A 27,547-nucleotide genomic window follows, 5' to 3' on the forward strand; every position below is an offset into this window, starting at 1 on the left:
CAGCCTCCGCCCCGTGAGGTTGGGCTCTCTCAGTGACCAGCTCTGACCCAGTCCAAACAGCTGCTTCTTGGAGGGCCAGGCCCTTCCATGGTCACACTTACGCCTCCCAACAGCCTGGAAACAGAAATCATTCCCCCATTTACAGGAGGAAGAAGCTTGAAAGGGTGCGTGAGTGCCTGATGTCGGGGTAGGGGGCAGGTGGAGGGCCTTGGGGCTCCACTGGCCTGGCTCCAGGGCTGTGCTCCGTCACGTTGCACAGGGCAGCTCGGCTTCAAGGACCACTTGGCCCGGCCAGAGCTGGGCCTGGAGATGCACCGGGACTGGACCTGGGCCGCCTCCGCACTTGGGAGCCGGGCCGCCTCCTTGGTTCAGAGACGCTCCATCTGAGCTCCACAGCTTCCAGATGAGGGAAGGGGCTTCCCCCCACCCCACGCCCCCTACGTGGCTCAGTGCCCGCCCCAGCCCCCAGTTTCATCCCGCCCCTTCTGCAGATCCCCCAGCACAGCTGGGCCACAGGTCTGCAGGGGATGGGCTGGGAGAAGCTGGGGTGCAGCAGACAGCACTCTGGCCGGGAACCCAGTTGGAAGGCTCTGCTGACCGGAGGGGCCCGCTTGCCCACTCCCGTGGCCCCTGCCTGCAGCCTTCCACCCTGTGCTCCCTTCGTCCTTTATTTGGGGCCTGGCAGCCCTCCATGGAGACACCCACCAATCATTTAAAGGGGAGCTGGGGAGAGGCAAGACTGTACATGCCGACCATCGGAAGGTCCTGCGTGTGGCGGAGGAAATGGCCTGGACTGTCCCAGAGGGTGAGAGCTGGGCTTCCTCGGAGCCAGCAGGCACCCGTCCCTCGGGCTGGGAGGCCGGCCAGACCTCCTGTGAGGGCCATGGAGCCACGGTGCGGGATTGAGTCCCGCCGGGGCCCTCCTGCCAGCATGGGGCCTCTGGCGCATTACCTGTCCTGTCCTGTCCTGGTCCTGCTTGCAAAATGAGGATGATGCTTCGTTTTGAGAACAAGAAGAAATGGATGTGGGGCCCCTGGAACAGAGCCTGCCGCAGAGCTGGCATTCTGTACATTGGGCATTATGCTCATTAATAATTCCGCTTGTGAATGGAGACATCCTTTTATAGACTTTTCTGTGTCAGTTTTCAGCCAGGCTGCAGGTGGACTATCTTCTCTCTCCCCCGGAGGAGGCAGGGGAGAAGTGTGAGTCCTCTCCGTGACGGTGGAGCCAGGGAGGCAGCCCTCGCCTCGGGAGGCCCGTGCCCCCGCCCCCTCCCCGGGTTCTGGACAGAGGGCGCAAGGCTGCAGCCCTGGGCGGTGACCCCAGGTTACGGGCGGTGGGGCACCGACCAGGGCAGAGGCCACACTGGTCAGCATTTCCCTGCGTTTATTTGACAGCGCTTGGGCACTGTGTAGAAGAGCACTCAGCTCTGGGGTTCGGGATAAGCCTGGGGGACCTGCTCCTGCCTTGGTCCAACCTGGCCTCAGCTGAAAGTGAAAGCTTTAGTTGCTTCAGTCATGTCCGACTCTTTGGGACCCCATGGACTGTACCTGCCAGGCTCCTCTGTCCATGGAATTCTTCAGGCCAGAATACTGGAGTGGGTAGCCATTCACTTCTCCAGAGGATCTTCCCAACCCAGGGACTGAACCCAGGTCTCCTGTATTGCGGGCAGATTCTTTACCAGCTGAGCCACCAGGGAAGGCCTCGGGCTGGTGTGAAATCATGTCACAGTGGTGACCTGCTGCGATGGGAACACGTGTCGTGGGGCCACCAAGCCTTTGGGGGTATTTGGGAGGTGCTTTCTGCAGGAAGTAATAGCAAAGCTGACTACAGGCTAGGGGTCTGCTGGGCTCAGGGTTCGCTAAAAGGCAGGCAGCTATCCCCGGCTGGGCTGCAGGGGCTGGAGGGCGGGTAGACAGGCCCGAGGGCTGGGGCTGGGTCCAGGGCCAGGGTTGTGCACCCTATGCTGAGGCTTTGGAGGCTTCAGGGGGTTTAAGCAAAGGGCTGAGTCGGCAGCTTTCTCCATTTAGAAGGATCAGGGTCAGGCTGGGGGGCCGGCAAGAAGTTGCGAGGCCGTTGGGAGGCTGTGGCAGTAGGTGAGGTCTGGAACGAGGACCAAGTGTCGGGGGAGCCACCGTAGGAGGGGACGGGCCGAGAAACAGAAGGACAGGGTTCCATGGGGACCCTCCTGGGGAGGGTCCGTCTCAGATTCTGAGAGAGTGGGGCCCCAGGTCACAGGCTGCAGGGAGGGGTGAGGAGGTCGGCTCTGGACATGATGGGCTTTCGGCTCAAGCAGGACATCCTCAGAGCCGAGGAGCAGGACACGGAGCGGGGTTTAGGAGAGGTGGGACCAGGCCACGGGGGCGGGGCCTGGACCTGGGGGCGGGGCCGGGGTGGGCGGGGCCGACCACGGGGGGCGGGGCCGGGACCAGGGGCGGGGAGGACCACTGGGGACGCGGGTGCTCGGCACTAAATGAAGAAGATGTTGTCTAGAGAGTGGGCTGACCCTGCAGGAAGGAGAGAGGACCCAGCACCCTGAGGACGCCCTCCCCTGAGAGATGGGCGGCCTGGGGGAGGTCACCGGGAAGCCGCGAGAGGGAGCACGTGACAGGGGAGGAAACGAGGGAGAGCGAGGAGGTGGATGCCACGGCCTTGCTCCCTTAGGCCGCGAGCGGGGCCCCCTGAGGCTCTGAGGGGTGGGCAGGCAGTGGATTCCGGTCGAGCTGCGGGGAAGGGCAGCTGTGAGGGCCTGGACGCCCGGAAGCTCCACGCCATCCTCAGAGGCCCCTCCGCCCCTGCAGGAGGACCATCCAGAGGCCCCTCCGTGGGAGCAGGGCTGGGGGAGGTATAGAAGGGCCCCCAGAAGGAGACAAGCAGTGCCCTGTCGCAGGCCTGGAGACTTTAATGTCCTGCCAGCACTGACCAGGCCTCTGAACGACACAGAAGCTCTGTCCACTCACGCGGCTTGCTGGTGAGGAGAGTGACTTCACCTTCTGCCCGCTGACCTTGGACACGTTTCCTGACCCCCTTGCCCACCCCAGCCCACCCCTCTGTCCATCGAGGCTGCCGAGCCGGGCTAACTCTCCCGCTTCGGCTCCCCCACCCTCGGTCTCGCCAGCCTGGGCCCACGCAGACGCCGAGGCCTTCATGGCCTGCGGGGAATCAGGGTCTCCTGGGAGCCCTCACGCAGGTCGAGGCTGCCCAGGGAGGACCCGAGGCCTGGGCACCCTCGGGCACCAGGCACGCCCTCCAGGGCCTCGCGTCCCTGCAGAAGCTCTGCGGCTGCCACCTCCACTTCCCGCGGTTCCATCCGGCAGGCCTCCGCCAGCGCCTGGCCCGTGGCCATGATGAAGTTAGCATCCACCGCCAAGCTGTCCAGGCCCCCTCGAACCAGAGCCTGCATGGAGAGCAGGCCGGGTGGGTGGTCCTGAGGTGGTGGCCCACCCCCCACCCTCTCCACCGCAGGCCATAGCAGGGCCACCCCAGACGCAGCACCCTCACCTCGCGGATCAGCAGGGCCATGGCTGGAGCTGGACCCCCAGGGGTTCCGTCCTCTGTCCTACTGCCGGGCGGCGCCTCCCCGGGCAGGGACCCTGGGGTGGGGCTCCTCTCCTCGGGCACCTGGGACTCTGCTCCCGCGTGCTGTTTGGAGAGCACCGAGGCAGAGACCCCTCAGGGAGGCCAGAGCCCATGGGGACGGGGAAGGCCCAGCCAAGATCCCAGGTCGGGGAGGACAGGGGTCCCGTCCCTTCTGCTGAGTCACTGCCACCCCCTCTCTGCCTGGAGCCTGCTTCCTGTCCTCTCTGGCCTGTTACCTGGCAGGAGGCAGCGGGGGCCTGGGCCCTGGGCGTCCTTCTCCGGGGCAGCTGTCCCTGCGGCCACTCTACTCGGGACTTGCCGTGGGGCCCTGTGGGCAGAGTGGGCCCAGGGCTCAGTCCTCCTGGGGGCCTTGGGTCCACAGAGCTCCCCTCGGCCAGCCAGCCCCACCCTGACGCCCTCAGGGTCCTAGAGGTCCACCTACCCCAGGCCGGGCAGGACTACCCCCCGCCCCCTCCGCTCCACCCCCATTTGCCCTGGTCTCTGTCCGTGTGGGCTTGGGAGGGGATCAACGCCAGACCCTGACCAGCTTTGGCCAAGCTGATCTTTGTGTGAGTGTGCGTGGGTGAACATGCGAGATATGTGTGTATGGGTGTACATGAGTGTGTGAGTGTGTCAGGGTCAGAAAACACGCCGAGCACCCTCATCCCCTATGAACTGCAGCTTCCTTGGTTCCCTCCTGTCCCGCGCGGCAGTCTAGGACCCACTGGGCAGCCGCCAGGTCAGCTGCTGAAGGGCAGAGCTAAGCTGCCGGTATGTCCAGGGGCTGTCCTTTGGCTGGGGAGGGGCGTGCCCGGGGAGAGCCCTTTCACAGTGCAGACCCCCACCCCGCCGCCTTCACTCTGGCCCCTGTGTGGCCCCTTCCTCTGCCTGGGTGACGAGCTGGTCCCCGTCACCACGGGCTCCCACCTCCTGGCCGGGTTCCCCAACCCGACAGCAGGCTCCCCAGGCCTCTCTGGGAGAAGGTCAGCCCCTCAGGGGCACAGGAGAAACTGACCCAGGGCCCCCCGGGGCTGGCCGAGGAGTCCTCCTCTGGTGGCAGGCGTCTCTGTCTCCCCTGCGAGCTCCCCTTCGTAGTGGACACTGAAACGGGAGTGTGGCCAGTGAGCCGCGGGCTGCTGGCTGCCCCATCCCGACCTTCCTTTCCCTCGGTCCTGGGCCCGTTGCTGTAGAGTGGCCTTGACCCCCGAGTCCTCGTTTCTGGCAGCTCCCTCAGTGTCCCTAGCTAGTTGGGTCCCAGGCCCTTTGTCTTCTCAGGACCCACTCTCTGAGGTCATTTGGCCATAGCTGGACTCCATGGCACATACCCCCAACAAGACTGCACAGGTCTGGGCACAGGCCCGGATCTGCACGTCCACAGCGCCCAGCATTACACTGCCCCGCGGTGCAGGCGCCCTCCTAGGCGTGTGGACTTCATTCAGGGGCCCTCTGGCTGGAGCGCGGTGCAAGCAGCCTGGCCTGGGAAGCAGCCGCTCCCCTGACCTCTGCCCTGTCGTACCCGTTCCCGAGGGTGAGGGACCCAGACTCTCCAGGCCAAGGACACCCCAGCCCGGTCCTCGGGTCTGGAACAGAAGGTCTGCGCGGAGCCCAGCCCACACTACGATGGCCAAGGCCCTCTCTGTTCATCCCTCGATCCCTGGCACTCGATCACAGATTATATCCAGTCCGCAGCTCGGAGAAGGCAATGGCACCCCACTCCAGTACTCTTGCCTGGAAAATCCCATGGATGGAGGAGCCTGGTGGGCTGCAGTCCATGGGTTGCTTAGAGTCAGACATGACTGGGCGACTTCAATTTCACGTACTGAAGAAGAAAATGGCAACCCACTCCAGTGTTCTTGCCTGGAGAATCCCAGGGATGCGGAGCCTGGTGGTCTGCTATCTATGGGGCTGCACAGAGTTGGACATGACTGAAGTGACTTAGCAGCAGCGCAGGGCTGGCGAGAGGGGAACCACTGGAGCCCAGATCCAACGACTGAACCTTAATTGCTCAGGTGTGCCTCTCCTAACCAAACAGGTCCTTCTCCGGACCAGCCAAGACAGTGGAAGAAAAGCCACAGGGTGCTGACTGAGGCCGACCCGAGGCTGCCCCCTGCTGACCACATCAGTCTCTGCCGTCCAGGCCAGTCTCACAGCAGGGCAAAGGCTGGACCCCAGAGAGTGCCCCACAAAGGCCCGGAGCCCACCAGCCACGTCTACCCGTCCCACTCCAGCCCCAACATCCCGGGCTGCTAGCTGCTGCCACTACCTGGGAAATGCTGGGCTGTTGCCATGGTTGCCGTTGCCACTGGCGACGTTGGCGTTGGCATTGTTGGTGTTGGCACGAGCAAGGGGGTGGGCACTCGGACGTTGAGGGAAATCCTCCAGGAAGACGGGCGATTCCATCTCCTCCATCTCAATTTCAGTAAACTGGAGGGGTCTCTGGTTGGCCATGTGCGGGGCCAACGAGTTGGTCCTTTCCAGGAAGCTGTCCACCTGGCCAAACAGGCCGCCGGTCCTCTGGGGTGAGGAGGAGAGGGGAGGACTGAGAACAGGGGCTGGGAGCCAAGGGCCCACCCGCCGGACGCCGGCCGGTGGCGGGAACAAGGCCAGAGGGGAGCGGTCGAGGCTGAGGTCAGACAAGGGATAGCATCCTCAGGGTGGCCTCAGTTTGGGGGGTGGACAAGACACCCCTAAGAACTGTAGGGTACCAGATATTCGGACAGGAATGTGGGCAGTGGGAAGCCCGGAGCCAGGTGCCGGGAGGAAGGGCTCTAGTCCCGCCTCCTCAAGTCACTTTGAGAGTGGCTCTGCACATCTCGGAGGGTCTCTCTGGGCCCCCGTTCCTATGAATAACCCAAGAAACTTCGGCGAGGTGGTCCTGAGAGACCCTCCGGCGAAGCAGGTGGGCGTCTGATGGGTGGAGCTGCCTCGGACTCGGGCAGGGGAGGAGGGGGAGGTTGGGAGAGGCTAGAAGGAAGGACAGGGCACCTCAGGCAGGAGGGTCACTGGTGGGGGGCGTCCCGGGAGCCGCGGGCAGCGGGTGTCCCCAGCCCCGCATATGTGGCGGGGCTCCCAGCCTCCTTCCTGGACCACACACACTGGGGGGCCACGGCCTTGCTCACCCGGAAGATCCCTTCCTCCATCGCGGCCTCCACCATGGCTCTCTCCAGCTCCTCTTCGGCCATCAGGTCTCCTGAGATGGTGCGGCGGATCTCAGGGGCTGCCTCTTCCTCGATGGTCCTCAGTCCAGCCTGGGGACGGAGAAGGGACTCAGGGGCGCTCCAGGCAGGAGGGAAGGATAGACTGCTTCCCTCACTCTCTCCCAATCCCGGCAACCAGGGCTTCCCTGAAAGCCCAGGCCTGTTCATTCTTGCCCCGGGGCTCCTCCTCCAGCCTCTGGGATCATCCAAGCCCTAACGGCTCTCAAGGTGTCTTCTTTCGCCCTCACAGGGGCTTCATCCCCGCCCAGGCCTCCAGGTTGGAAAACCCTCTCACTGCCCACGGTCTTCACACACATGACCTCTTTTGATTGCACGTGCCATTAATGCCACATTGTGAGCTGATCGGAGTTCATACCATCAGCAATAGAACAAATCAAGGTTGGTGTCACCCGACAGTTTGCAAAGAGAACCCAGCATCACTGCTGGGACATTCCTGTCCAGGAGGCAAGCCCTCGATCTGTCGTGAGGGAACGTCCTACAAACCCAGACTGAGGGCTGTGCTGGCTAGAAGCTTCCAAGTGTCAAGGTCGCGTCAGGGAAAGACTTGAGGAGCTAAAGACGAAAGAGATCGCACAGCTAAACACAACACGTGATTCTGGGTCCAGTCCTTTGCCATGAAGGACACTATTGGGACCACTGGGGAAACATGCATGGGGTCTAAGGATTCCACGGGACTAACGCATCCGTTTCCTGATCTTGGCGGCTGCGTCACGGTTATGCAGAAGGCTCACGGAGGAACATGCCCTTGTTTTCAGGAAACACACACTGACTGGCTCAGGGCTGAACACTGGGCACGACTCTCAAATGGTTCAGGAAAAAAAAAAAGACTTTTATATTGCGCGTGCTATTTTTAAAACTCTGAGATTGTTTCACAGTAAAAATTGAAATAAAATTTTGAACACACAGCCCAATTGTGTGAATGTTTTTTAAATTTATCCATTATGTGCACTATACTTAAAACACTGAAATTGAAAACAGACAAGGCTTCCCTGGTGGCTTGTGGTCAAGAGTCCACCTGCCAGTGCAGGAGGCACGGGTTTGACCCCTGGTCTGGGAAGACCTCACGTGCCGTGGAGCAGCTCAGTGGCACCACCACTGAGTCTGTGCTCTGGAGCCTTGGAGCCACAACTGCTGAACCCACGCACTGGAACTCCTAAGCCTGAGTGCCCTGGAGCCCGCGCTGCACACCAAGGGAAGCCACTGCAGTGAGAAGCCCGTGGGCTAAGCGTAGCCCCCGCTCGCCACAGCTAGAGGAGAGCCCGCGAAGCAGTGAAGACCCAGCACAGCCAAAGAGTAAATAAAATAAAAATTGTAAGAAGAAAAACGGGCAAGATAACACAAAATTCTACATATATTTGGATACCCAATGGGTCATTTCAAGCCCCTTCATTCCCCTAGGAAATCTGCCCTCTTTGGAGACCACTGCTGTCACCTAGCCCAATCTCTCCCTTGTGTTCAGGGGGTAGGACCCATGGCTCTGGGTCGTATTATCCCAGGGACGGAAAGGCTCTGGGTTCTTCCCTTGAGCTTGAAGCATCTCCCATCCAGGGCCGTCATCTCACCCCCATGAGTCCCAGCTCCTCCCGCCCCGTCTGCCTTCCCTGCCGGCCCCCAAAGACAGAGAGGGAGCTAGAGTCCAGAGACCAGCTCAGCAGCGGAGCCCCCGGGGCTCGGGGTGGGCTTACCTGGATCTGCACGGTGTCCTTCTTGGGCCGGTACCCATAATACTCCTCCTGGCGCCTCATGAACTTCCGGAAGTGCTCCTGGATGAGGAACGTGGCGTAGAACTTCCCCACCGTCACCTCGTCATCTGCAGAGGGGCCGACCACAGCCAGCGGGCGTCTGAGGCTGGGGTCAGCGTGTGGCCAGAGGACTGGCCCCTGGCTCCCCTCCTCCAGCTGGCCTGACCCCATGGGGTCTGCCCAAAGCTATAGAGGGCCAGGCCATGCTCCGATGCCCCTGGGCTCCCCGCGGAGGCAGGGCTGCCTCTGGGCCCCCAGGGCGCACCCACCTCCTATGGGAGGGATGACCTGGTCCAGGAGCTTCATGCTGGTCCTCTTCCAGACCTTCTTGATGATGGCTCGCAGCTCCTCGTTGGCCTGCTCGAAGTTACCTGGGGCAATGGACAGGCCGGGTCAGCAGCACTTGACAGGGCCACCTCTCGCTCAGCAGATGGTGGCTGGCTTTTCCCTGTGGTGGCTGCTGCCCTGGGCAGACTTTGCTGGGGGGGAACGATTGCTGTGCCCCTGGGACAGCCCAGGCTCAGGTCACGTTTGCCCCAGAAGGCCTGGCTTCCAGCACCCAGAGTGGCTGACTGCAGAGGCTGTCCCCTCCTGTACTCCCTACCGTCCCAGGACAGTCATCAGTCCCCCGCACACTTGGTCTGTTCCGCTTCCTCCAGGCAGCCCTCCAGGCGCTCCGCCTTGGCCCCCCCGACACCTGGGCCCCCCCCACCCCCCGCTTCCCTCTCCTTGCCCTCCGGGGAAGCCTTCCCTGCCGCTGCCTGCTGCCTGCCATGGTCCCCTTTGGGGTGGCTCCAACCCAGCTGGGTCCCCATGAGAGTGAGGCCCCCTCACCGCCCCCCACCCTGTCTGTCTTCCGGACAGGAAGCCCTGCCCCAAAGTTCCTGCCTAAAGGCCCCCCAGGCCCACGCCTCTCACACTAACACTGCCTCCTCCCGCCCCACCTCCATCAGAGCTGGCTGTGTGAGGACAGAGGCTGGGTGACTCTGCCCTACAGATCCTGGGGGCACCCGCTGAGCCCTAACGTGGCCTCGGCCTGGGTCTCCCCTCTGCTTCTCCCCAAGACTCCCGAGCCCCGACCTTCAGCTCAGAGGGCCTGGCAGGACCTGCGGGAAAGCCCGGCCCCCGGGGAGGGGCCGCCCACACCTTCCGTCTTGATCTTCAGAGCTGTGCGCACCAGGGCGAAGAGCGTGGCGTTGAAGGTGACTGTGCCGTCGCTGTTGAGGGGCATGTTCATGCCCACCAGCCGCTGTGCGGAGACGGGGCTCACTGCGGGCGGGGCCCCTGGGCAGTGCTCGTCCTCACCGGGTGGGGGCAGGGGGATGGGACTGGGGGAGACTGACCATGGGGGAGGGGCTGGGGGAGACTGACCATGGGGGAGGGGCTGGGGGAGACTGACCATGAGGGGAGGGGCTAGAGGAGACTGACCATGAAGGGGAGGGGCTGGGGAGACTGACCATGAGGGGGAGCGGCTGGGGGAGACTGACCATGAGGGGGAACGGCTGGGTAAGACTGACCATGAAGGGGAGGGGCTAGGGGAGACTGATCATGGGGGGAGGGGCTGGGGCTGGGGTGCAGGGTGCCCACGGTGCCCTCCCTGAGGGGGTGAAATGTGAGCTGGGGACGCTGCTGAGATTTAGTTCCCAGGCAGGGATGTGCGCACCCAGGGGACAACTGCTCTAAAGTGACTCACCCACTCACCCCGCCCCAGGGCCCCTGCCTCCTCCTCCGGGGGTGGGGGTCGGTGAAGGTGGGAGGGGGGTGCCCACCCCTCGCTGGCAGCGCTGGTTACCTTACACGCTACCCGGTGGGGGCAGAACTTCCCGAAGCCCAGCGGGGGCTGGATCCTCCTCAGCAGGGTCACCACGTCCAGGTGCTTGATCCTGCCCCTGCGGGGGTCACCAGACCTGTGCCCCAGGCACCCCCACCTCCCTCCTGCCAGGAGAAGGGCCCAGGGGAGGGAGCCAGGAGACAGGGACGCCCCCTGACTTCCAGCCGTGTGTGGGGAGTTGGGAAGCTGGGTTTCCTTTCTGAAGAAGGAACAGTGTTCGAACTCACTGCTGCCCAGCGCACAGAATGGGCTCTCTGTTGGCAGGGGCAGGGGGCAGGTAAGAAGAGGCCAGTGTCCCCTCAGATGCGGGATCTCCAGGGCTGGGACCCAGACCTCATTTTTCCCAGGGGGAGCCTTCCTTGGGCTTTAGTCAGACTGTCTGGGGGCTCTGGGCTGTATTAATAGAAGTAGAGGGTGTGCATCAAGGCGGGTGAGAGCCCACTCGCAGAGGCGGGTAGAGCCTGCAGGTGCTGCCACGGGGTTAGCTAACGTGTGTCCTGGTTGGCACAGTGCCTGACACCTGGGAAAGTCGTCAACCGTGAGCAGGCGACCTTCTTACAAAGAACGTAAGGCAGCCCGGCTCCCCAGAGTTCAAGTGCACTCGAAGGCCCCGGAGGCCAGGTTACCCCAGTATAGATTCTGCCTCCGTCGGTGTAGGGTGAGGCTGGGGCCTGCACTTTCATCCAGCTCAGCTGCTTGGTCAGTGACCACATTCTGAGCAGTGGGGCCTAGAATGCCTGGGGAGGTAGTAAGCTCTCTGCTCCTCGAAGTGTCCAAGCGAAGCTGGATAGCCATCTCCCAGGGTCGACCAGGGGGCTTCTGCCCCGGGGGCTGTGGGTTCCCTCCCAACCCTGAGTGACTTCTCTTCTCTGCTCTGGGCCCTTGGGTAACAAAGGGAGGGAAAGCCTGCTCCTTCCTGCTGACTGGAGGGTGGCTCGCTGTCGGACGCCAGGCGGGGCCTAGGATGCGAGGGGGCCGGGGAGGGACAGTCCAGCACAGGGCCAGCAGCCTGGACTCACGTAGCCTCCGGGTCGTACTCCGCCCAGATGGCCTTGAACTCATCCAGGTGATGAGGGCCCAGGATGGACCAGTCCCGTGTCAGGTAGTCAAAGTTGTCCATGATGACGGCCACAAAGAGGTTGATGATCTGTGGGAGGAGAGCAGAGGGGTCCCTGCACGGGAAGGCAGGTGGCACGGTGATGGGCTGGGGGTGTCCAGGGGGCCTGGCGGTGTCCAGGGGACCTGGGTGTGTCCACGGGGCCTTGGGGTGTCTGGGGGGCCTGGGTGTGTTCACGGGGCCTGGGGGTGTCCAGGGGGCCTGGGTGTGTCCACGGGGCCTTGGGGTGTCTGGGGGGCCTGGGTGTGTTCACGGGGCCTGGGGGTGTCCAGGGGGCCTGGGGGTGTCCACGGGGCCTTGGGGTGTCTGGGGGGCCTGGGTGTGTTCACGGGGCCTTGCGGTGTCTGGGGGGCCTGGGGGTGTTCACGGGGCCTGGGTGTCCACGGGGCCTGGGGGTGTCCACGGGGCCAGGGTGTCCACGGGGCCTGGGTGTCCACAGGGCCTGGGTCCACAGCTTCTCCAGGGGGCCTGGGTGTGCACGGGGCCTGGGTCCACAGCTTCTCCAGGGGGCCTGGGTGTGCACGGGGCCTGGGTGTGCATGGGGCCTGGGTCCACAGCTTCTCCAGGGGGCCTGCCTCCCAGCCCTCTGGCAACTGCGTCCCACACGCGAGCAGCCTGTGTCACTGCTCGGGTCCAGGAGGTGTCCTCTGCCCGGGCTCCAGGGACTGATGCTTTAAGTCCCAACCTCAGCCTCTTGCCTGACCCCCGAGGGACGCTGGTCCCCAAGCGCTGCCCCTGTGCGCTCCTTGCCTGCTCTGTGTCACCTGGCGCCTCTGAAATGCAAGCTTTGCTGCACACGGCCCCCTGGCCCAGCGGGTGTCTTCAGGGCCAGGACAGTGTCCTATTCACGTTTCTGTCCCTTGCCCTGAGCTCAGGGAACATGAGATGCTCAAAGGGTTTTAGTAAACATAGGAAAGAGAAAGAATGAGGGTCCGGGACTGCCGGGCTCTCTGCCTCCTGTGTGCAGGGACGGCGCCCTGAAGCCGCAAAGCCATCTGTGCTCTGCTGCAGGCCCGCGCGATGGCTCTGCTTCCAGACTCTCAGCCCCTAGCAAAGAGGGCAAGCTTCTCTTCCAAGGGAAGAGGGAGGGGCAGGCGGCTTTGCTGTCTATTTAGGAAGTAAAATAGAAGCCTCTGTTTTAGTGCAGAGTCTCAGTAAATCCTTTTGACTTTTTGATTGCTAATTGCTAATGACAACAACAAAAAGGTAAAGCCTTTTAACAACAGCTCTGGAGCCTGAGCCTCGCACGCAGGAAAAGAAGCCGCAGCCAGACCGACCACAGCAGGGACACTAGCCGGAGCCCCGGCTGTCTCCTGTGTCCCTGAGCTGCGTCCCTGGAGGGGCAGAGGCGGCCGGGCGGGGCGCGGGCTCCCCCGGGCTCGGCGCATCCCGCCCGCCCGCAGGCCCTCACCAGGAAGGCGCACAGCATGTAGAAGCTGAGGAAGTAGTAGTAGGCGAAGTCCGTGCCACAGGTGTACTCCTCCCCGGGGGCGTAGTCCGACTCGGGGTCACACAGCTGGCCGTAGCTGCAGGCCAGCAGGATCTCCTGCCACGCCTCCCCCGTGGCGCACCTGCAAGGCACAGGTCGGGGCACCTCTCACTCTGGGCCCCGGGTGAGGGAGCCGCCAGCCCCCTGCGAGCAGGACATTCGGGAGCAGGTTGGCACCCCTCAGGACCTGGGGTCCACGGGCTGCCCCTCTGCATCCAGGCTCCCCTGCTCTACCCATCGTGGGGCGCCCTGGGCAGGGGCTAAACGGAAAGGGGGCTTCCCGGACGGAGGCGCAAAATCACTCCAGGACTCATGTCACCCGTGGGTCAGCCAGAGCGGTGACCCCGGAGTGTGGGGTCAGAGGTCGTCAAGGCCCCACCCTCCCTCCGAGGGACACTGGACCTCTGCCTCCCGCCTCGGTGCAGCGAGGGTGGGGAACATGCAGGACCCCAGAGCACCATGGAGACGGCGGCCACTCGTCCAAGAGTGATTGAAACGGGGGCGCGGGCTGTCCAGGGTGAGCATCCGAGAAGGACAGCAAAGCCTTGGCCCTTCTGAGTGCGCACAGGGCCCACGTGTAGGAAGCCAGCTGGCCTCCCACAGCCTGGGGGAGGGGCGGCAGGGGCCTCCTGCCTGAAGAGCAGCAGCACCGCCTGGGGGAAGGTCTGGAAGTTGTTGTTCCGGTTGATCTGGGTCCCGTCCACCAAGGCGATCTTCCCGAACATCTGCAGGCCACGAAAGGCTGGACTGTGGACCTGGACAGGTCTCTCACCGGCCCCAGCTCCCCCGACACCCTCCACCTCAGGTCACACAAACCGGGCTACAGCTGACCCCTGAGCAACGCCAGGGTATAAGTCTACAGTCAGCTCCCCGCCCTGTATCCACGGATTCAACCAACCATGAATCCTGTGGAGCCCTAGTACAGTTCCCTGAAAAATTCACGGATACATGGACACCCGAAGTTCAAATCTGCCTGTTCAAGGCTCACTTATGTTTCCAAGGTTGGGTGAAATTTTTCCCCTCAAGCCAAATTAATCTGGGAGGGGGACACTGTTCCTAACCAAGAGCTGACTTAGGGTCTCAATGTAGAGAGCAGAGTGCTTCAGGAGAGGGTAGCTGAGACCACCAGAGCCTCCAACAGGGGCCTTGGAGACCAGTTCCGCCCTTGTCCATCTGCCCACAAGGTTCCCCTGGGCTGCCTCCTCCTGACTGATGCTGGGCCGGCTGGGAACCACCTCCTCCTCTAGGGCTGTGGCCAAGCCCCGGGCTGCCAGGATGCAGGAGGCAGGCTGGTGAGAGGCCAGCCTGCAGGCCGGCCGGCCTCCCGGGGGCCCTTGGGCCCCTCACCTGCATGCCGATGACCGCGTAGATGAAGAAGAGCATGACGATGAGCAGAGCCACGTAGGGCAGGGCCTGCGGGCGAGGATGGCGGCTCAGGGTGCAGGGCTCCACCGCGCGCCCGGTACGGGGCCCTTCCTTAGCTCACCAGGGACCTGAGGCCCATGGGCCACACCCAGGGTGGCCCTGACGTCCCCGTAACCCATGCGGATACAGTCTCGTGGGTGGGCGAGGGTTCCCTGAGTGGGTGGGCTTCCGGGGTGGACAGAGTCCCATGGGTGGGGGGGGTCACATGGGTAGGCGGGGTCCCGGGGGTGGGGTCCCGTGGGTGGGTGTGGTCCCGAATGGGCGGGGGTCCTGTGGGCGTGGTCACATGGTGGGCGTGGTCACATGGTGGGCGTGGTCCCGCGGTGGGCGGGGTCCCGGGTGGGTGCATGGAGAGCGGTCCCAGGATGAGTGGGGATCCCGGGGTAGGCGGGGCCCTGGGTGGGCGGGGCTGCGCACCTGGAAGGACTTGATGAAAGTCCAGAGCAGCGTGCGCACGCCCTCCGCGCGGCTCAGCAGCTTGATCAGCCTCATGACACGGAACAGGCGGAAGAAGGCGCTGGAGATGCGGGCGCTCTCGTCGGGGTCCTGCGGGGCGCAGCCCCAGGGTCAGTCTGGGGCCGGGGGCGGGCGGGGTGAGGGCAGGCAGGCGGGGAGGGCAGTGTGTGCGGGATGTGTCGCGGTGGGGGTCTTCCAGCCCACCCCGCAGCGCCTGCTGGGACCTCGCGCGGACCCTCGCGGGGCCCAGGGCCCTGGGCTTGCTCAGCCGGAGGCGGGGTGGGCGGGGCGCCAAGCAGTGCGCTGGGCGGACAGGGATTCCGTCCGCCCTGGGGGAGGCAGCGGCCAGGCCCGGCGCCTGCCCTCTGTCCTGCCTCGTGTCATCTCCTCCCCAAGCTGCCACTCAGCTGAGGACCCCGGCAGCGCTCCCGCCCCTCCCCAGTGCCCCCCCAGCGCAGAGTCTCCCAGAAGCTCAGCTGCTCTGTGGCCATCAATTCAATGGCCACTCCACGCCCACCCTGCCCCGCACGTGGCTGTCCCAAGCCGGAGGGCCTCTGCCCATGTGCCCCCCTGACACACCGGATGAATGGCCAGGGAGAGCCCCCTGCCTGGCTTTTGGCGTCCCCACAAGCTTGGTGCTGGTGACCTGTCACTGAGGTTCTCTGTCATCCAGTCCTCTCTGGATGCTCCTGTCAGCACAGAGCCCCACTTCCCACCACACCCATGCACACTCTGGTGACACAGAGTCTCCGCCCGCCCCCAACCGGACCCTCGGGGGCCTGCTCGGGGCAGGGGGCCCTGAGCGCGTCTGCCCCATGCAGTCCAGCGGCCAGGCCCAGGCATGCAAGCTGCAGGGCAGAGCTGGTGGGCGAGCGGGGCAGGCTCATGCAGCCTGGAATTACAACGTTCCCGCAGCCGCCACCCAGGCAATACAGTCCCCCGCTGGAGGCCAGGAAAGTCTGTGGAGAGAGAGGGGGAGGGGAGAGAGGAGGGACATGGTGGGAGCGAGGTGAGGCCTCAGAGAGGACAGACCACAGAGGGTTACAGAGAGAACAAAGCAGGGAGGTGGGGGTGAGGACCCCCGGCGGCGGTTGGTTGGTGTGGGGAGGAAGCTGTGGGGACGGTGAGGCGGTGAGGCGACAGGCCAGGGGCCAGGGAGCAGGAAGAGGAGGGAAGACTGAACGTGGGCAGACCCCCTCGCCTCCCAGATGCAGCCTGTGTGTCTGGGGTCTGTGGAGCTGGGGATGTGAGTGAGGCCACGGAGGACAGCCCTGCTCACGGTCGCAGGAGAGTCCAGGGGTGCTGGCCCTCACGGGGGTCCCACCCTCCAGGGTCAAAGGCCCTCTGGGAGAGTCTGAGACCCCCTGCCTGGGAGCCGGACCAAGGCTTCCGTCTCAGGGGCCAGCCTCCTAGACGGGCCGGGCTGTGTAGGGGCAGCCTTTCCTCCTGTTTACTCTGAGCTCCTCCCTGCGGCCACATTTCCGGAGAAGCCCTGTTTCTGGAGCCCTGGGGTGGGGAATCATGGTTTTATCTTTAATTATTTGGGAGACTGGTTCCCCGGGCAGCTTTCTCCTGGACCATGGGTTCTTAGCCCAGGCGGCACATCAGAATCGCACAGAGAACTTAAAAAAATATGCACCTTTGCTGGGTCCCCATCCGGCCGATTAAGTCAGCTCCTGGGGACTGGGCCTGGCTTCCAGGTGTAAATGCACCCAGGTGATTTAGCACGCAGCTAGGGATGACAAGCCATGTGCCAGACCTGTGCCACCACGGGGTGCCTGCAGCCACACGCGGCCGTCTGGATTACGGTGAAAACAACACAGACGAGGTATTCACGTCCCTGGCTGCACTGGCCACATTTCACACGACCAGCCGGTACCCATGGCTCACGGCTGCCACCGTGGACAGAGCAGAGCCCTCCTGGCAGAAAGTGCTAACCGACGGCGCCGCCCTCTCTGCTCTCTGGATTATACGGCAGGGATACGAGTCAGCGTTTTAATTCAAAGTCTTATCATGACTTTAGGCAAACAGGCCTGGTGACGGACATATGCTGTCCCTAAAAATCCCACGGTGACCAACGACACTCTCGTCCCTCCTGCACGGAAGAAAGAGCTCTGCCTGACCCTGACGTCCCCGACCCCCCACATGGACCTCAAGCTCCAAGAAGTCATCGTTGGATGACTGATTGTCATTCAGGCCGAGACTGAGCCGGTGAGAGGTGCTGCCCCAAACCCTGGGCCCGCGGGGGCTGCTTCCCAGCAGGGCCTGGGCGTGAAGGAGACGCGCACACAGGCCCCGGGGCACCCTGGTCTGCCGCCTCAAACCCGCCCCCTCCAGCCGCGTGCGTACGGACGGAGTTCCGTCTGTCCTGCGTGTGGGGTGAAGCGGACCCCAGGCCAGGCCTGCCCTCACCACAGAAGGCGCCGCTCTCTGCCAGGCTTCCCCTTACAGACTCCAGACTTGCCCTTGGCCCCTGCCCTGGCCCCCACCCTGCCCCCACCCACCCACAAGGGCCAGCCCTGGGCTGGCAGGGCTGCAGTGCTCACTGGTGGGCCGTGGGCGTGCGCCGGCTTGGGGGCTGGCCCTCTCCTGGACTCCTGGAGTAAGCGCCCCACGGCCACCCATGTCCCCGTCAGGGGCTGGCCAGGCCTCTCTGGGACGCAGCCAGCAGGCGCGCGGTCTGGGGGACGCGTCCTTGTGATCCCAGCCTCGGGTTCCGGGATGCCCTTCCTGTCCCCGGCTACCCACCTTCACCTGCAGTCTCCCCAGCTTCAGGTCCTTGGCGAGGCCGCCCTGCTGTCTGTCACCCCCACAGCCCACGGCCTGGGTGCTTCCTGGCCACAGCCCGGAGGCCCTGCTGGCTGGATGCCATGGGAACCTCCACTCCCCTGCGCTCCAGCCGCCCCCTCCCTCTGTTTATGGGGCAGCTGCCACATGCTGGGGGCAGGGACCCGTGTTTCTTGGCCTGTGTTTCCAACAACGCATGACCCACCCCACATGCAAGGCAGCTCCCGAACCCCAAGCCCCAGTGCAGAATCATGGAGATGTCCACCCTCACCCCCACCCACGTCCTTGACGCTTTCCTTCCTGTGGCCCCGGGCGGCACTTAACTCATCCCGCTGTCCACACAGCCACGGACTCACGTCCCCTTCCTGCTAGGGGATGAACCAGGTTCCCAGAGCCAGCGCTCCCTGGGGACCCCAGGGCTTCCGCCCAAAGACGTGGCTCCTGCAGTCGCCCCCCATCCCCCACAGCCTGATTCTCCTCTGAGCCCAGGATGTGCTCTAATTTCTCCCATTTTCAAAAGAAACTCTCCTTGGCTGCACACTCTCTCCAACTTCGAGGCTCTTTCTCTTTGTAGGAAACAGAACCGTCCAGGCCCGCAGCCCGCTCTATCTCTTGCCACTCCCGACTCCTGATGGGCGTCCTTCCCCGGGAGGCTGTAGGGCAGGGGTCCCTCCTGGAGGAGCACCACCAGCCAGCCCCCAGACCTTCGCCCTCCAGACGCCCTGCTCTCTGCCGCTTGTCTCACCCACTCCCACGACTCTAAATGCCAGCTCCTTCCTGGAGTCTCCAACTTAGGGCTCCAGCCTGACCAGCCTGTGTGCTCCAGGCCTCTGACTCCAAGCCCGCTCCGTGTCGCCACCGCAAGCATCCTGAGCTGTCGCGCCCCAAATAGGACTCTTGGTTCCTGCGCTACCCCCACTCCTCCCGGAGTTTCCACGTCTCAGAAAACGGAAGCTCAGTTTCTTGGGCAAGATCCTTGCAGTCACAGTTGATTACTTTTCCTCTCCCCCTAAATTAAGTTCATCAACAAATGCTGTCAGCTCAACGCTCCAAGCAGATCCAGCTGCTGGTCACCTGTCCCCTCCACAGCTCCCGTGCCACCCCTCATCGGGTGATCAGAGTACATCCTGACCACTTGCCCTGAGTGACCCCAAGTGTCCCCTGCAGCTTGTTGGCAGTGCAGCATCCAGAGAGGGCCTCTGAGAACCAAAGTCAGACCAGGTGTAAGTGCCTCCAGGGGCTCTCATCCCCCCAGAACAAAATCTCGGACTCTAACAAAGGACTAATTAACAAACTGTGGAAAATTCTTCAAGAGATGGGAATACCAAACCACCTTACCTGAGAAATCTGTGTGCAGGTCAAGAAACAACAGTTAGAACCAGACAAAAAAACAACAGACTGGTTCCAAATCAGGAAAGGAGTCCCTCAAGGCTGTATATTGTCACCCTGCTTATTTAACTTACATGCAGAGTACATCATGAGAAATGCCGGGCTGGATGAAGCACAAGCTGGAATCAAGATTGCCGGGAGAAATATCAATAGCCTCAGATATGCAGATGACACCACCCTTATGGCAGAAAGTGAAGAGGAACTAAAGAGCCTCTTGATGAAAGTGAAAGAGGAGAGTGAAAAAGTTGGCTTAAAACTCAACATTCAAAAAATGAAGATCATGGCATCCAGTCCCATCACTTCATGGGAAATAGATGGGGAAACAATGGAAACAGTGACTGATTTTATTTTTTTGGGCTCCAAAATCACTGCAGATGGTAACTGTGGCCATGAAATTGAAAGACGCTTGCTCTTTGGAAGGAAAGTTATGACCAATCTAGATAGCATATTCAAAAGCAGGGACATTACTTTGCCAACAAAGGTTCGTCTAGTCAAGGCTATGGTTTTTCCAGTGGTCATGTATGGATGTGAGAGTTGGACTGTGAGGAAGGCTGAGCGCTGAAGAATTGATGCTTTTGAACTGTGGTGTTGGAGAAGACTCTTGAGAGTCCCTTGGACTTCAAGGAGATCCAACCAGTCCATTCTGAAGGAGATCAGTCTTGGATGTTCACTGGAAAGACTGATGTTCAAGCTGAAATTCCAGTACTTTGGCCACCTCATGTGAAGAGCTGACTCATTGGAAAAGACTCTGATGCTGGGAGGGATTGGGGGCAGGAAAAGAAGGGGACGACAGAGGATGAGATGGTTGGATGGCATCACTGACTCAATGGACATGAACTTGGGTAAGCTCTGGGAGACAGTGAAGGACAGGGAGGCCTGGCGTGCTGCGGTCCATGGGGTCACAAAGAATCGGACACGACTGAGTGACTGAACTGAAGAAAGGACGTGGTCCAGCCCCTGCCCTGTTTCTGAGCTCAGCTCCCCACTCCCCAGCCCTACCACCAGGCCTCCCGCTGGCCCTTAGCCCACCTCCTCCTAGCTCACCCTACTGAGGGGCCGTGCTCTGCCCCCAACCCCGCACGCATGCCTCCTGCAGGACTGAACTGGGGCCAGCCGATGCCACCTCCCACCCCTTCACTGGCACACCTGCCACGTGGTGGGTTGGTTTTCACTGCCTGTCTCCCCCGGTGCCCCGGCTCGTTGCTGTATCTGTAGCCCACATGGGGCACTAGGAAAGTATCTGAAGGGAGACGACCGCCTCCCTAACTGTGCACCTGCTTTCAGTCGTCTCCTGCCCTCACTCCAGATTCACTTTTTAGAAGTGCAGCTTTGATCCTTCCACTGCCCTGTTCAGAGACCCCCAGTGGCCCCCCACTGCCGGCGACACAAGGTTCGAGCCCCCCACTTGCCTCTCCAGCGGTTCCCCCACCCCTGCACGCTGGCCTGCTTCTACCGAGCTGAGCTCTCCACGCCCTGGACCTTCTGTTTCTTCATCTGTCTCCTGCAGCCACCCTGCCGGTGCAGCTTGTCCCCTCCCCACCTCCCTTTCCTGAAGGTCCCTTCACATGGCGCCACCTCCAAGCAGCCTTCCCTGACCACCCCACCCGGAAAGGACGTCTCCTGTCCACTGTGGTGCTTGCCGTGGGCCGCCTGGCACCTTCATTGTGCCTAGACTCTGAGGTGTGTGCTCTGCAGGATCTTTGGTCTGGGGTGCTGGGCTGCACACCAGTGGGTCCCCCACCAGGGTCTGTGGCCTCAGCCCCACCCCAGCGATGGCTCCGCCCGCCCGGTACTTACGTCGATCTCACTGAGGATGACGTCGATGATGCTGCCGATGACAATCAGAAAGTCAAACACGTTCCAGGGGTCCCCAAAATAGCCCTGGGGGAGGGGGTCCCAGGGTGAGCTGCAGAAGGAAGGGGCTCGGCGGTCCCTGTCTGAGGGATGCAGAATTGCTGGAGTGGGCATGATGCCACTTTCCAGAGCTGCTCCAGGGCCCCTCCTCTGCTCCCTTACCTCCAGAGCATAAAGTGGCCCAACGGGAAGGCAGCATGCCCAGGAGACTCAGGATTGGGGTCCTGTCCACACAGGGAAGTCTTCCCCCACCCAACCCCCTGAAACCCAGGCTGGGGCTTGCGGGCAGACCTGACGGGGTGGGGGTGGGGGAGAGTGGACTTGGGGACCCGGACACTCCCCGGCCCCGGGGCTGCCGCTCACACGCTCAGGGACCAAAGGGGCGCTGGCACATACTGTCCACTCCCGCGGCCAGAACTGAGCGGCCGGCCGGCTCTGAGTGCCCAAGGGAGGACGAGGCCACGGGGGGCTCTGTGGGAAGGTCGCCCCCTGGCCACACGTGCTTGCTCTCCCCAGAGCCCAGGACTCACCCTGGCCTTGAACGCCATGAGCTTGAGGACCATCTCCAGTGTGAAGATGATGGTGAAGGCTACGTTGAGGATGTCAGAGATGTGGTTCATTTGCTCCGACTGGTTGTAGTGCTGCGGGGGGCACAGGGAGGGGCTGGGTGGCTCCCCCAGAGCCCCGCCTCCTTCCCCAGCCCCTGCCCCACTTTCCTTAGTCTCAGAGAACCGGGAGCCTGCTCTGGCCACGTCCAGAATCCTACTGGGCCTCACGGCCACGCCCTCTCCCCGGAAGGACTGTGAAGGGAGGAGAGGGGGGCCCAGCCCAGGTCCCATGAGCAGGTTACCCACACACATCTGTTCTGGGAGGCCGGAGTGGGGAGGCTCTGTGGCCAGCTCCCCGGAGCTGCCTGGGTGCAGGACCAGGAGGAAAGCCCCCTGGCTCTAGGCTGGGGCGACCACCACCACCCACGGTCACCTGTGCCTGCTGGCTGCCCCCCCCGGACACAGAGACAGCCTGGAGCAGTGCCCGCAGCCCCCTCGAGTCTCCCCTACGACCCTCCTGAGATCTGTGTCCTCCAGCATTTCCCAGGAGTCTCTCACCCTCTTAAAAATAAAGTTGACAGAAGCCCACTTCTTCCCTGAGACCTTCCCAGGCAGCAGAGGCTCTGGAGCTGCCCCCGCCCCAGCCCCACCTGTCCTGGCTGGGCTGCCGGACCCCTGTTGCTGCCTCGGGCCCCCATGTTGAGCCCGGCTCCTCCGCTCTGGACCCCCAGCTCGGGACTCCCTTTCCAGACCTGCCCCGCCCGGCAGCCTCTGGTCCTTGGGAGTGTGTGTGACTCCTAGGCCAGGGGCCTTGCTGTGCGATTCTATTGATTCACTGGAATAAGGGATCAGATAATTAAGGCTTCATAACCATGCTGCTTGAGGGGCTTCCCTGATGGCTCAGCAGTAAAGAACCCACCTGCCAATGCAGGAGACACAGGTTCGACCCCTGGGAGGCAAATATCCCCTGGAGAAGGAAATGGCAACCCACTCTAGTACTCTTGCCTGGGAAATCCCATGGACAGAGGAGCCTGGTGGGCCACAGTCCACGGGGTCCTCAAAGAGTCGGACACGACTGAGGGACTGAGCACGCAGTGACGCTGCTGACTGTGACTTGTCTACCAAATGTGCTCGTCCCCGCAGAGACGCCTGTTCTGTGAACATTAAACCCACTTTTCTTGGGACTGGAGCCAACATTCCAACCTCCTCCACCACCCAGATGTGCGACAGCAGAAGGAACACAGAGAGGGCACTTCGGGCTTCCCACACGGCCCACCCTCTTTGTGGCCGGCCCCGTCCCTGAGTGGCTGCGGCCACGTGTGCGCCTGAATCACCGCCTTCATACACCGCCGCGTGCCTGGCACCCGGGCCTGTGGCCTGCTCCCCTCTCTGCCCCACAGGGCACCTCAGCACAATGGCTGGCACGGAGCGGGCCGTCCAGCCCTGGTCCCGGCGGCCTCACCTGCATGCCCAGGCAGATGGTGTTGAGCATGATGAGGGCGAACATCAGGTACTCGAAGTAGGAGGAGGTGACGATGTACCACACCCGGTACTGGTAGGGGTTCTTGGGGATGTAGCACCTCAGGGGCCGGGCCTTCAGGGCGTACTGCACGCACTGGCGCTGAGAGGGCAGCGTCAGGCAGGTCAGCGCCGGGGCCCCGGCCCCGCCCCCGCCCCGGGCTGGAGGGTCCCGCCCTCGGCAGACCAAAGGCAGCTGTGGCCGCTGCCGGCTGTTCAGGGAAGGGTCTCCCCCAGGGCTGCAGTTCCTCTGGAGCCGACAATGCCCATTTCTAGGGGCTCTGGGCATCACGACAGGTCCACAGGGGACCCCACCCGACCACCGAGTGCTGCTTCGGGTGGGAGATGGGCTGGAGGAGGGTCGTGGGTCACCCCCACCCCAGGACCCTTTTCCCTGGCCCGAGCCTCATGCCGGCTGCAGGGGGCCCAGCACCTGGTTCTTGTCCAGCTCACAGTTCTTGTACTCAGTCTCCCCCTGCTCCTGGAAGGTGACGATGACAAAGCCCACGAAGATGTTCATCATGAAGAAGGCGATAAGGATGATGTAGATGATGAAGAAAATGGCCATCTCCACGCGGTGGTTGTACACGGGGCCCTTGTCCTCCTCATGAGAGTCAATGGCCTTGTACAGCAGCCTGGGGTGGGCAGAGGACAGTGGTGGGCTGGGCAGGCTAGGCTGAGGCCGAGCCCGACTAGGAAGGGTAAGCTCCGTCCCACCGGCAGCGGGGGGGCCGCCTGGACAGTCACCCGTAGGGGAGAAGTTAGGACCCTGCCCGGAAAGGCTGTGGCAGGTCAGGGAAGGGGCCTGCCTCCCGTCCCACACGGGGTGCCGTGTCCCCCCAGTCGCTCAGAAGGGTGCCCCTGTGGCCAGGGAGGCCCAGTCCCACGCAACCCGGGTCAGGCTGTCCCTGGAGTGAGCCGCCAGCACCCCGTCCCGCACACATGCCATGAGAGCCCCCGCCATGCCCAGCAGGTGGTTCCTGGGCCTCCCCCAGGCATGGCTGTGTCTCCAGGGTCCCCGCTCACTCACTCAGGCCATCCCTCGAAGGTGGACACGGTGAAGAGGGACATCATGGCCGAAAGCACGTTGTCGAAGTGGAAGGCGTTGTGCACCCACTGGCGGGGACGCACCTCTATCTGTGTGGGGTCTCCATCTTTGTACACATAGTAGTAGCCCCTGGGGTCGGGGGGCCAGGTCACCACACTGCACGCAGGCCCCCTCCCCACGTCCTCCCAGCCCTGGGCAGTGAGTGTGCTCCAGACCCGGGACCCTCCCCAGGGTCACCCGAGGAAGGGGCCTCTGTGAGCCCGAGGAGCTCAGGTTCCCCAGTTCTCCAGCGGAGGGCCCCCCTGCACACCTGCACTCCTCCTCCGTCATCTTGGACAAGTCATTGCAGCTGAAGAACTTCCCCTGTATCCCGGAGGGAAGGAGGGAGACAGGTTGTCATGGAAACAGGGTGGAAAGATGGGGTGGCAGGGAGGAAGGAGGGCAGGGTCTGGGTTTTCCTCTGCAGGGCGGCCTGGCCGTGGGGCAGGGCCCAGGACTGTCCATCCCACCCTGCTCCCCGCCGGGCAGATAGCGGCAAGGCTGGGCACTGGCCCCTGCGTGATGGCGCTGCTGGCGCCCAGGCCAGCCCGGGGAAGGGAAGCACGGGCACAGCCCCTGCCCCCTCTGCTGGGTCTCCCTGTCACAGAGCAAGGACCAGGCTGCCCCGCCCCCCACACCCCTGGCTCAGGCCCCGGGACAGAGCCCAGCTGGGACGGATGAGACCTCTTATCTCCACATGGCGCAGGGGTCCCAGCACGCCCACCCCCAGGGCTCAGTGGTTGGGCTCTGTGAGCCCCTCTGTGGATTTCAGCCTGAGCAGCTTCTCTGATCTGCCTTACACACTGGGTGCCCACGGAATGTTTCATTTGGGCAAAAGGAGGTGATTGCCAGTCTGCCTGTGGCTAAATTAAATTTGAACCCACAGATACTGGTCCGGGTCCCTCGAGGGCCAGGAGAGGGAACTGCCTCCGCCAGGGACACAGGACAAGCTGAAGGCCACACACCCCGTCACCACCTCCCCTGATGTCTTGGAGCAGAAGGTGAACGTATGTGGGCGGGCGGGAACTGGGGCTCTGTTGATAAGAAACTAAGGCACAGAGAGGGTGGAGGGCGGAAGGGCAGCTGCTCCTCGTTCCCTGGGAGCGAGTCTGGGGGGCTTCTATGCGGCAGCCTAGATGGTGCCAAGGTGAGAATGAGTCGGTCATATCGAGACCCTGCCCTCAGGGGTGCCAGGGTCCCCAGGTTGCAGAGGGCAACGCTGGGCAGGAGGGCGGGGCAGCCTGGCTGGAGCGGGGGGATGGGCCGCATGCAGCCCGCTGTGAGCACTGTTTTGAGACTAAGCTGTCAGTCCAGACACCTCTCCCACTGTGCCAGGACAGAAACCCACAGGACCCGGCCCCTAAACGTCCTCTGGGAGCCCCACCCTGACAGCTCTCCCCAAAGCCTGCCCCTGCCCACAGGGACGACCTGGTGGGGTTTGCAGCGTGGCCCTCTCAAGCCCTAGCAGAGGCCTGGACCCAAAGAAATTGCCCTCGAAATGTTAGTTAAATGAATGAAGGATTGTGAGATGAAGCTATTGCATGTCTAAGAATGACTGAGGTTATATAATCAGGATTGAAAAGATGGTGCTTTGGGGGCGGGAGCAGAGGGTTCTGGAAGGACCTGGAAGGTCAGGAATGTGGATTTGTCCTCGAGGTCATGTCTGTGTCCTGCATGTGATCTAAAAGCCAGAGGCATCCAGCAATCAGATCTGGAAAAGAAGCGGGACTGCAGGGCTGGCTGAGTCCCAGACGGGAGTGACTGGCTGAATTCTCCCAGAAAACTGAGAACCTGAGGGGGCAGCTCCCAGATGGGACACAGCAGATCCCCACCCCCGCCCTGCAGAAGCTCCCGGTGGACACACCAGTGGGCGCTCAGGTTGCAGAGGCGCGGTGGGTGAGGGTTAGGCCCGGCCCTGTCCCCGAGGGTGGAGGGGATGGCAGCAGGGAGGATGCTGCTTAGGCTGGCAGACCGGGGCCTCGATCCAGAGGGCCAGCGGGACAGCGGGGGGCCACCCCTGAGGGTCCGCACTCAAGCTCCTGACAGCGTGCCTTACACCCGTGCATTCAGGACACGCGCCCTCACAGCTGGCCTCCCTTTGCTTGGAGGGGACGTGGGCCAGCCAGCACTGGGCGGGGGGCCGGCGGGGCTCACCTTGAAGAGCTGGACACCGATGCAGGCGAACATGAACTGCAGGAGGGTGGTGACCAGGACGATGTTCCCGATGGTGCGGATGGCCACGAACACACACTGTACCACGTGCTGCAGGGGTGGGAGCCTGGTTGGCACCTGCCCCTTCTCATGCCCAGCCCAGCCCAGGGGCCTCGAGTGCAAGCTTAGCTCCCTCCCAGCTTGTTGAGGACAGAAAGGGCTCATGGGGACAGAGCTGCCCGGGCTCATCCCCATCCCCACTGTGCAAAGGGGGCGGGCCGAGCCAGTGCTGTCTGGGCCAAGTCTGGAGTCAGGCTTGGGGTCCCCTCCCCCGAGGGTCCCTCTGGGCCCCTCTCACCTTCAGGCCTTTGGCTCTGTTGATGGCCCGGAGCGGTCGGAGCACCCTCAGGACCCTCAGGATCTTCACCACGGAGATGGTGCTGGACCTGGGGGCGGCCTGCTCAGCCTTCCTCCGCCCCCAGCTCTGCATCCTCGCCTGTCTGCCTGGCCGCCCCCTGAGGCTGCGTGTGTCCCACCCCGGGACAGAGGGGCCTCCCGCCCTGGGCTGCCTCCCTCCAGGGTGGGCCACAGACCTTCTCCTCCGTCAGACAGGAGCTCCCCAGGCACCAGGGCCATGTTCCTCACAGGGCTGGGGGCAACTGCCCTCTCTCCACATGCCCTCCTGGTCTCCCACACACACTCTGCCTGCTGAACCTTGTCACTCAGGCCAGGTGGTGCCAGACCAAGGGACCCTGAATGCCATCCCCAGGCAGCTCGGGGCCCACCAACCAACACGGGCCACTGCCCCACTCACTCGAGTCCCATGGAGATGAGGGACACGGCCACCACCACCAGGTCCAGGATGTTGAAGTAGTTGCGGCAGAAGGAGCCCTTGTGCAGGAAGGCCCCGTAGGTGGTCATCTAGGGGGAGAGGCGGCATGCTGGGGCGGGGCGGGGCTGGGGACACGCCCCCTGGTTGGGGGCGGAGCCCGGGGACACGCCCCTGGTGGGTGGAGCCTGGGGACACTCCCCCCCGGTGGGAGTGGAGCCTGATGACACACGCCCCCTAGTGGGTGGAGCCTGGGGACACGCCCCTAATGGGGCACCTGGGGACACTCTAGGCACTGAGACACTCAGGGCACAGCCCCATCCTCAGCGCCCGGTTCTGGGACCGCAGGGACCTCTCTTGGGCAGCGAGGCCATGGGAACCCAGGGTCTCCTTGTTATAGAAGCCCTGCCCTCTGCCCTACAGATACAATTCCCCTTCCTATCCTTCCTCCTCTTCCTCCTCCTCCCTCCTCCCCTTCCTCCTCCTCCCTCCTCCTCTTCCTCCTCCTCCCTCCTCCTCTTCCTCC

General features: G+C 63.1%; 1 protein-coding gene and 1 long non-coding RNA gene across 4 annotated transcripts in view; one reads left to right on the forward strand and one right to left on the reverse strand.

Annotated features, from left to right (window-relative positions):
* Window positions 1-2,885: 2,885 nt before the first annotated feature.
* The window catches only part of CACNA1S (calcium voltage-gated channel subunit alpha1 S), a 56,442-nt gene continuing 31,780 nt past the window's right edge, over window positions 2,886-27,547 (reverse strand). The window contains exons 20-44 of one of the 3 annotated variants that reach the window (XM_070768756.1): window positions 27,007-27,113; window positions 26,551-26,638; window positions 26,196-26,303; window positions 24,313-24,365; window positions 23,985-24,131; window positions 23,388-23,589; window positions 22,899-23,057; window positions 21,419-21,529; window positions 20,832-20,915; window positions 15,761-15,817; window positions 14,820-14,948; window positions 14,325-14,390; window positions 13,611-13,702; window positions 12,900-13,059; window positions 11,391-11,518; window positions 10,333-10,429; window positions 9,687-9,789; window positions 8,810-8,911; window positions 8,484-8,608; window positions 6,700-6,828; window positions 5,844-6,094; window positions 4,596-4,681; window positions 3,817-3,908; window positions 3,503-3,643; window positions 2,886-3,398 (exon numbers count right to left, since the gene is read on the reverse strand). In XM_070768756.1, coding sequence (XP_070624857.1) covers window positions 3,147-3,398; window positions 3,503-3,643; window positions 3,817-3,908; window positions 4,596-4,681; window positions 5,844-6,094; window positions 6,700-6,828; window positions 8,484-8,608; window positions 8,810-8,911; window positions 9,687-9,789; window positions 10,333-10,429; window positions 11,391-11,518; window positions 12,900-13,059; window positions 13,611-13,702; window positions 14,325-14,390; window positions 14,820-14,948; window positions 15,761-15,817; window positions 20,832-20,915; window positions 21,419-21,529; window positions 22,899-23,057; window positions 23,388-23,589; window positions 23,985-24,131; window positions 24,313-24,365; window positions 26,196-26,303; window positions 26,551-26,638; window positions 27,007-27,113 — 3,069 coding nt within the window. In that variant the 3' untranslated portion in view covers window positions 2,886-3,146. Of the gene's footprint in view, window positions 3,399-3,502; window positions 3,644-3,816; window positions 3,909-4,595; window positions 4,682-5,205; window positions 5,486-5,843; window positions 6,095-6,699; window positions 6,829-8,483; window positions 8,609-8,809; window positions 8,912-9,686; window positions 9,790-10,332; window positions 10,430-11,390; window positions 11,519-12,899; window positions 13,060-13,610; window positions 13,703-14,324; window positions 14,391-14,819; window positions 14,949-15,760; window positions 15,818-20,831; window positions 20,916-21,418; window positions 21,530-22,898; window positions 23,058-23,387; window positions 23,590-23,984; window positions 24,132-24,312; window positions 24,366-26,195; window positions 26,304-26,550; window positions 26,639-27,006; window positions 27,114-27,547 lie in introns of those variants that run through there. The other 2 variants (XM_070768757.1, XM_070768758.1) reach the window with 2 other exon arrangements.
* LOC139176476 (uncharacterized) lies at window positions 14,833-20,837 on the forward strand. Its single transcript, XR_011560983.1, has 3 exons — window positions 14,833-14,968; window positions 16,882-17,069; window positions 18,220-20,837. It is a non-coding gene; the product is annotated as an uncharacterized lncRNA (long non-coding RNA).

This window comes from Bos indicus, chromosome 16, assembly GCF_029378745.1.
Source record: "Bos indicus isolate NIAB-ARS_2022 breed Sahiwal x Tharparkar chromosome 16, NIAB-ARS_B.indTharparkar_mat_pri_1.0, whole genome shotgun sequence".
Lineage (NCBI taxonomy): Eukaryota > Metazoa > Chordata > Mammalia > Artiodactyla > Bovidae > Bos > Bos indicus.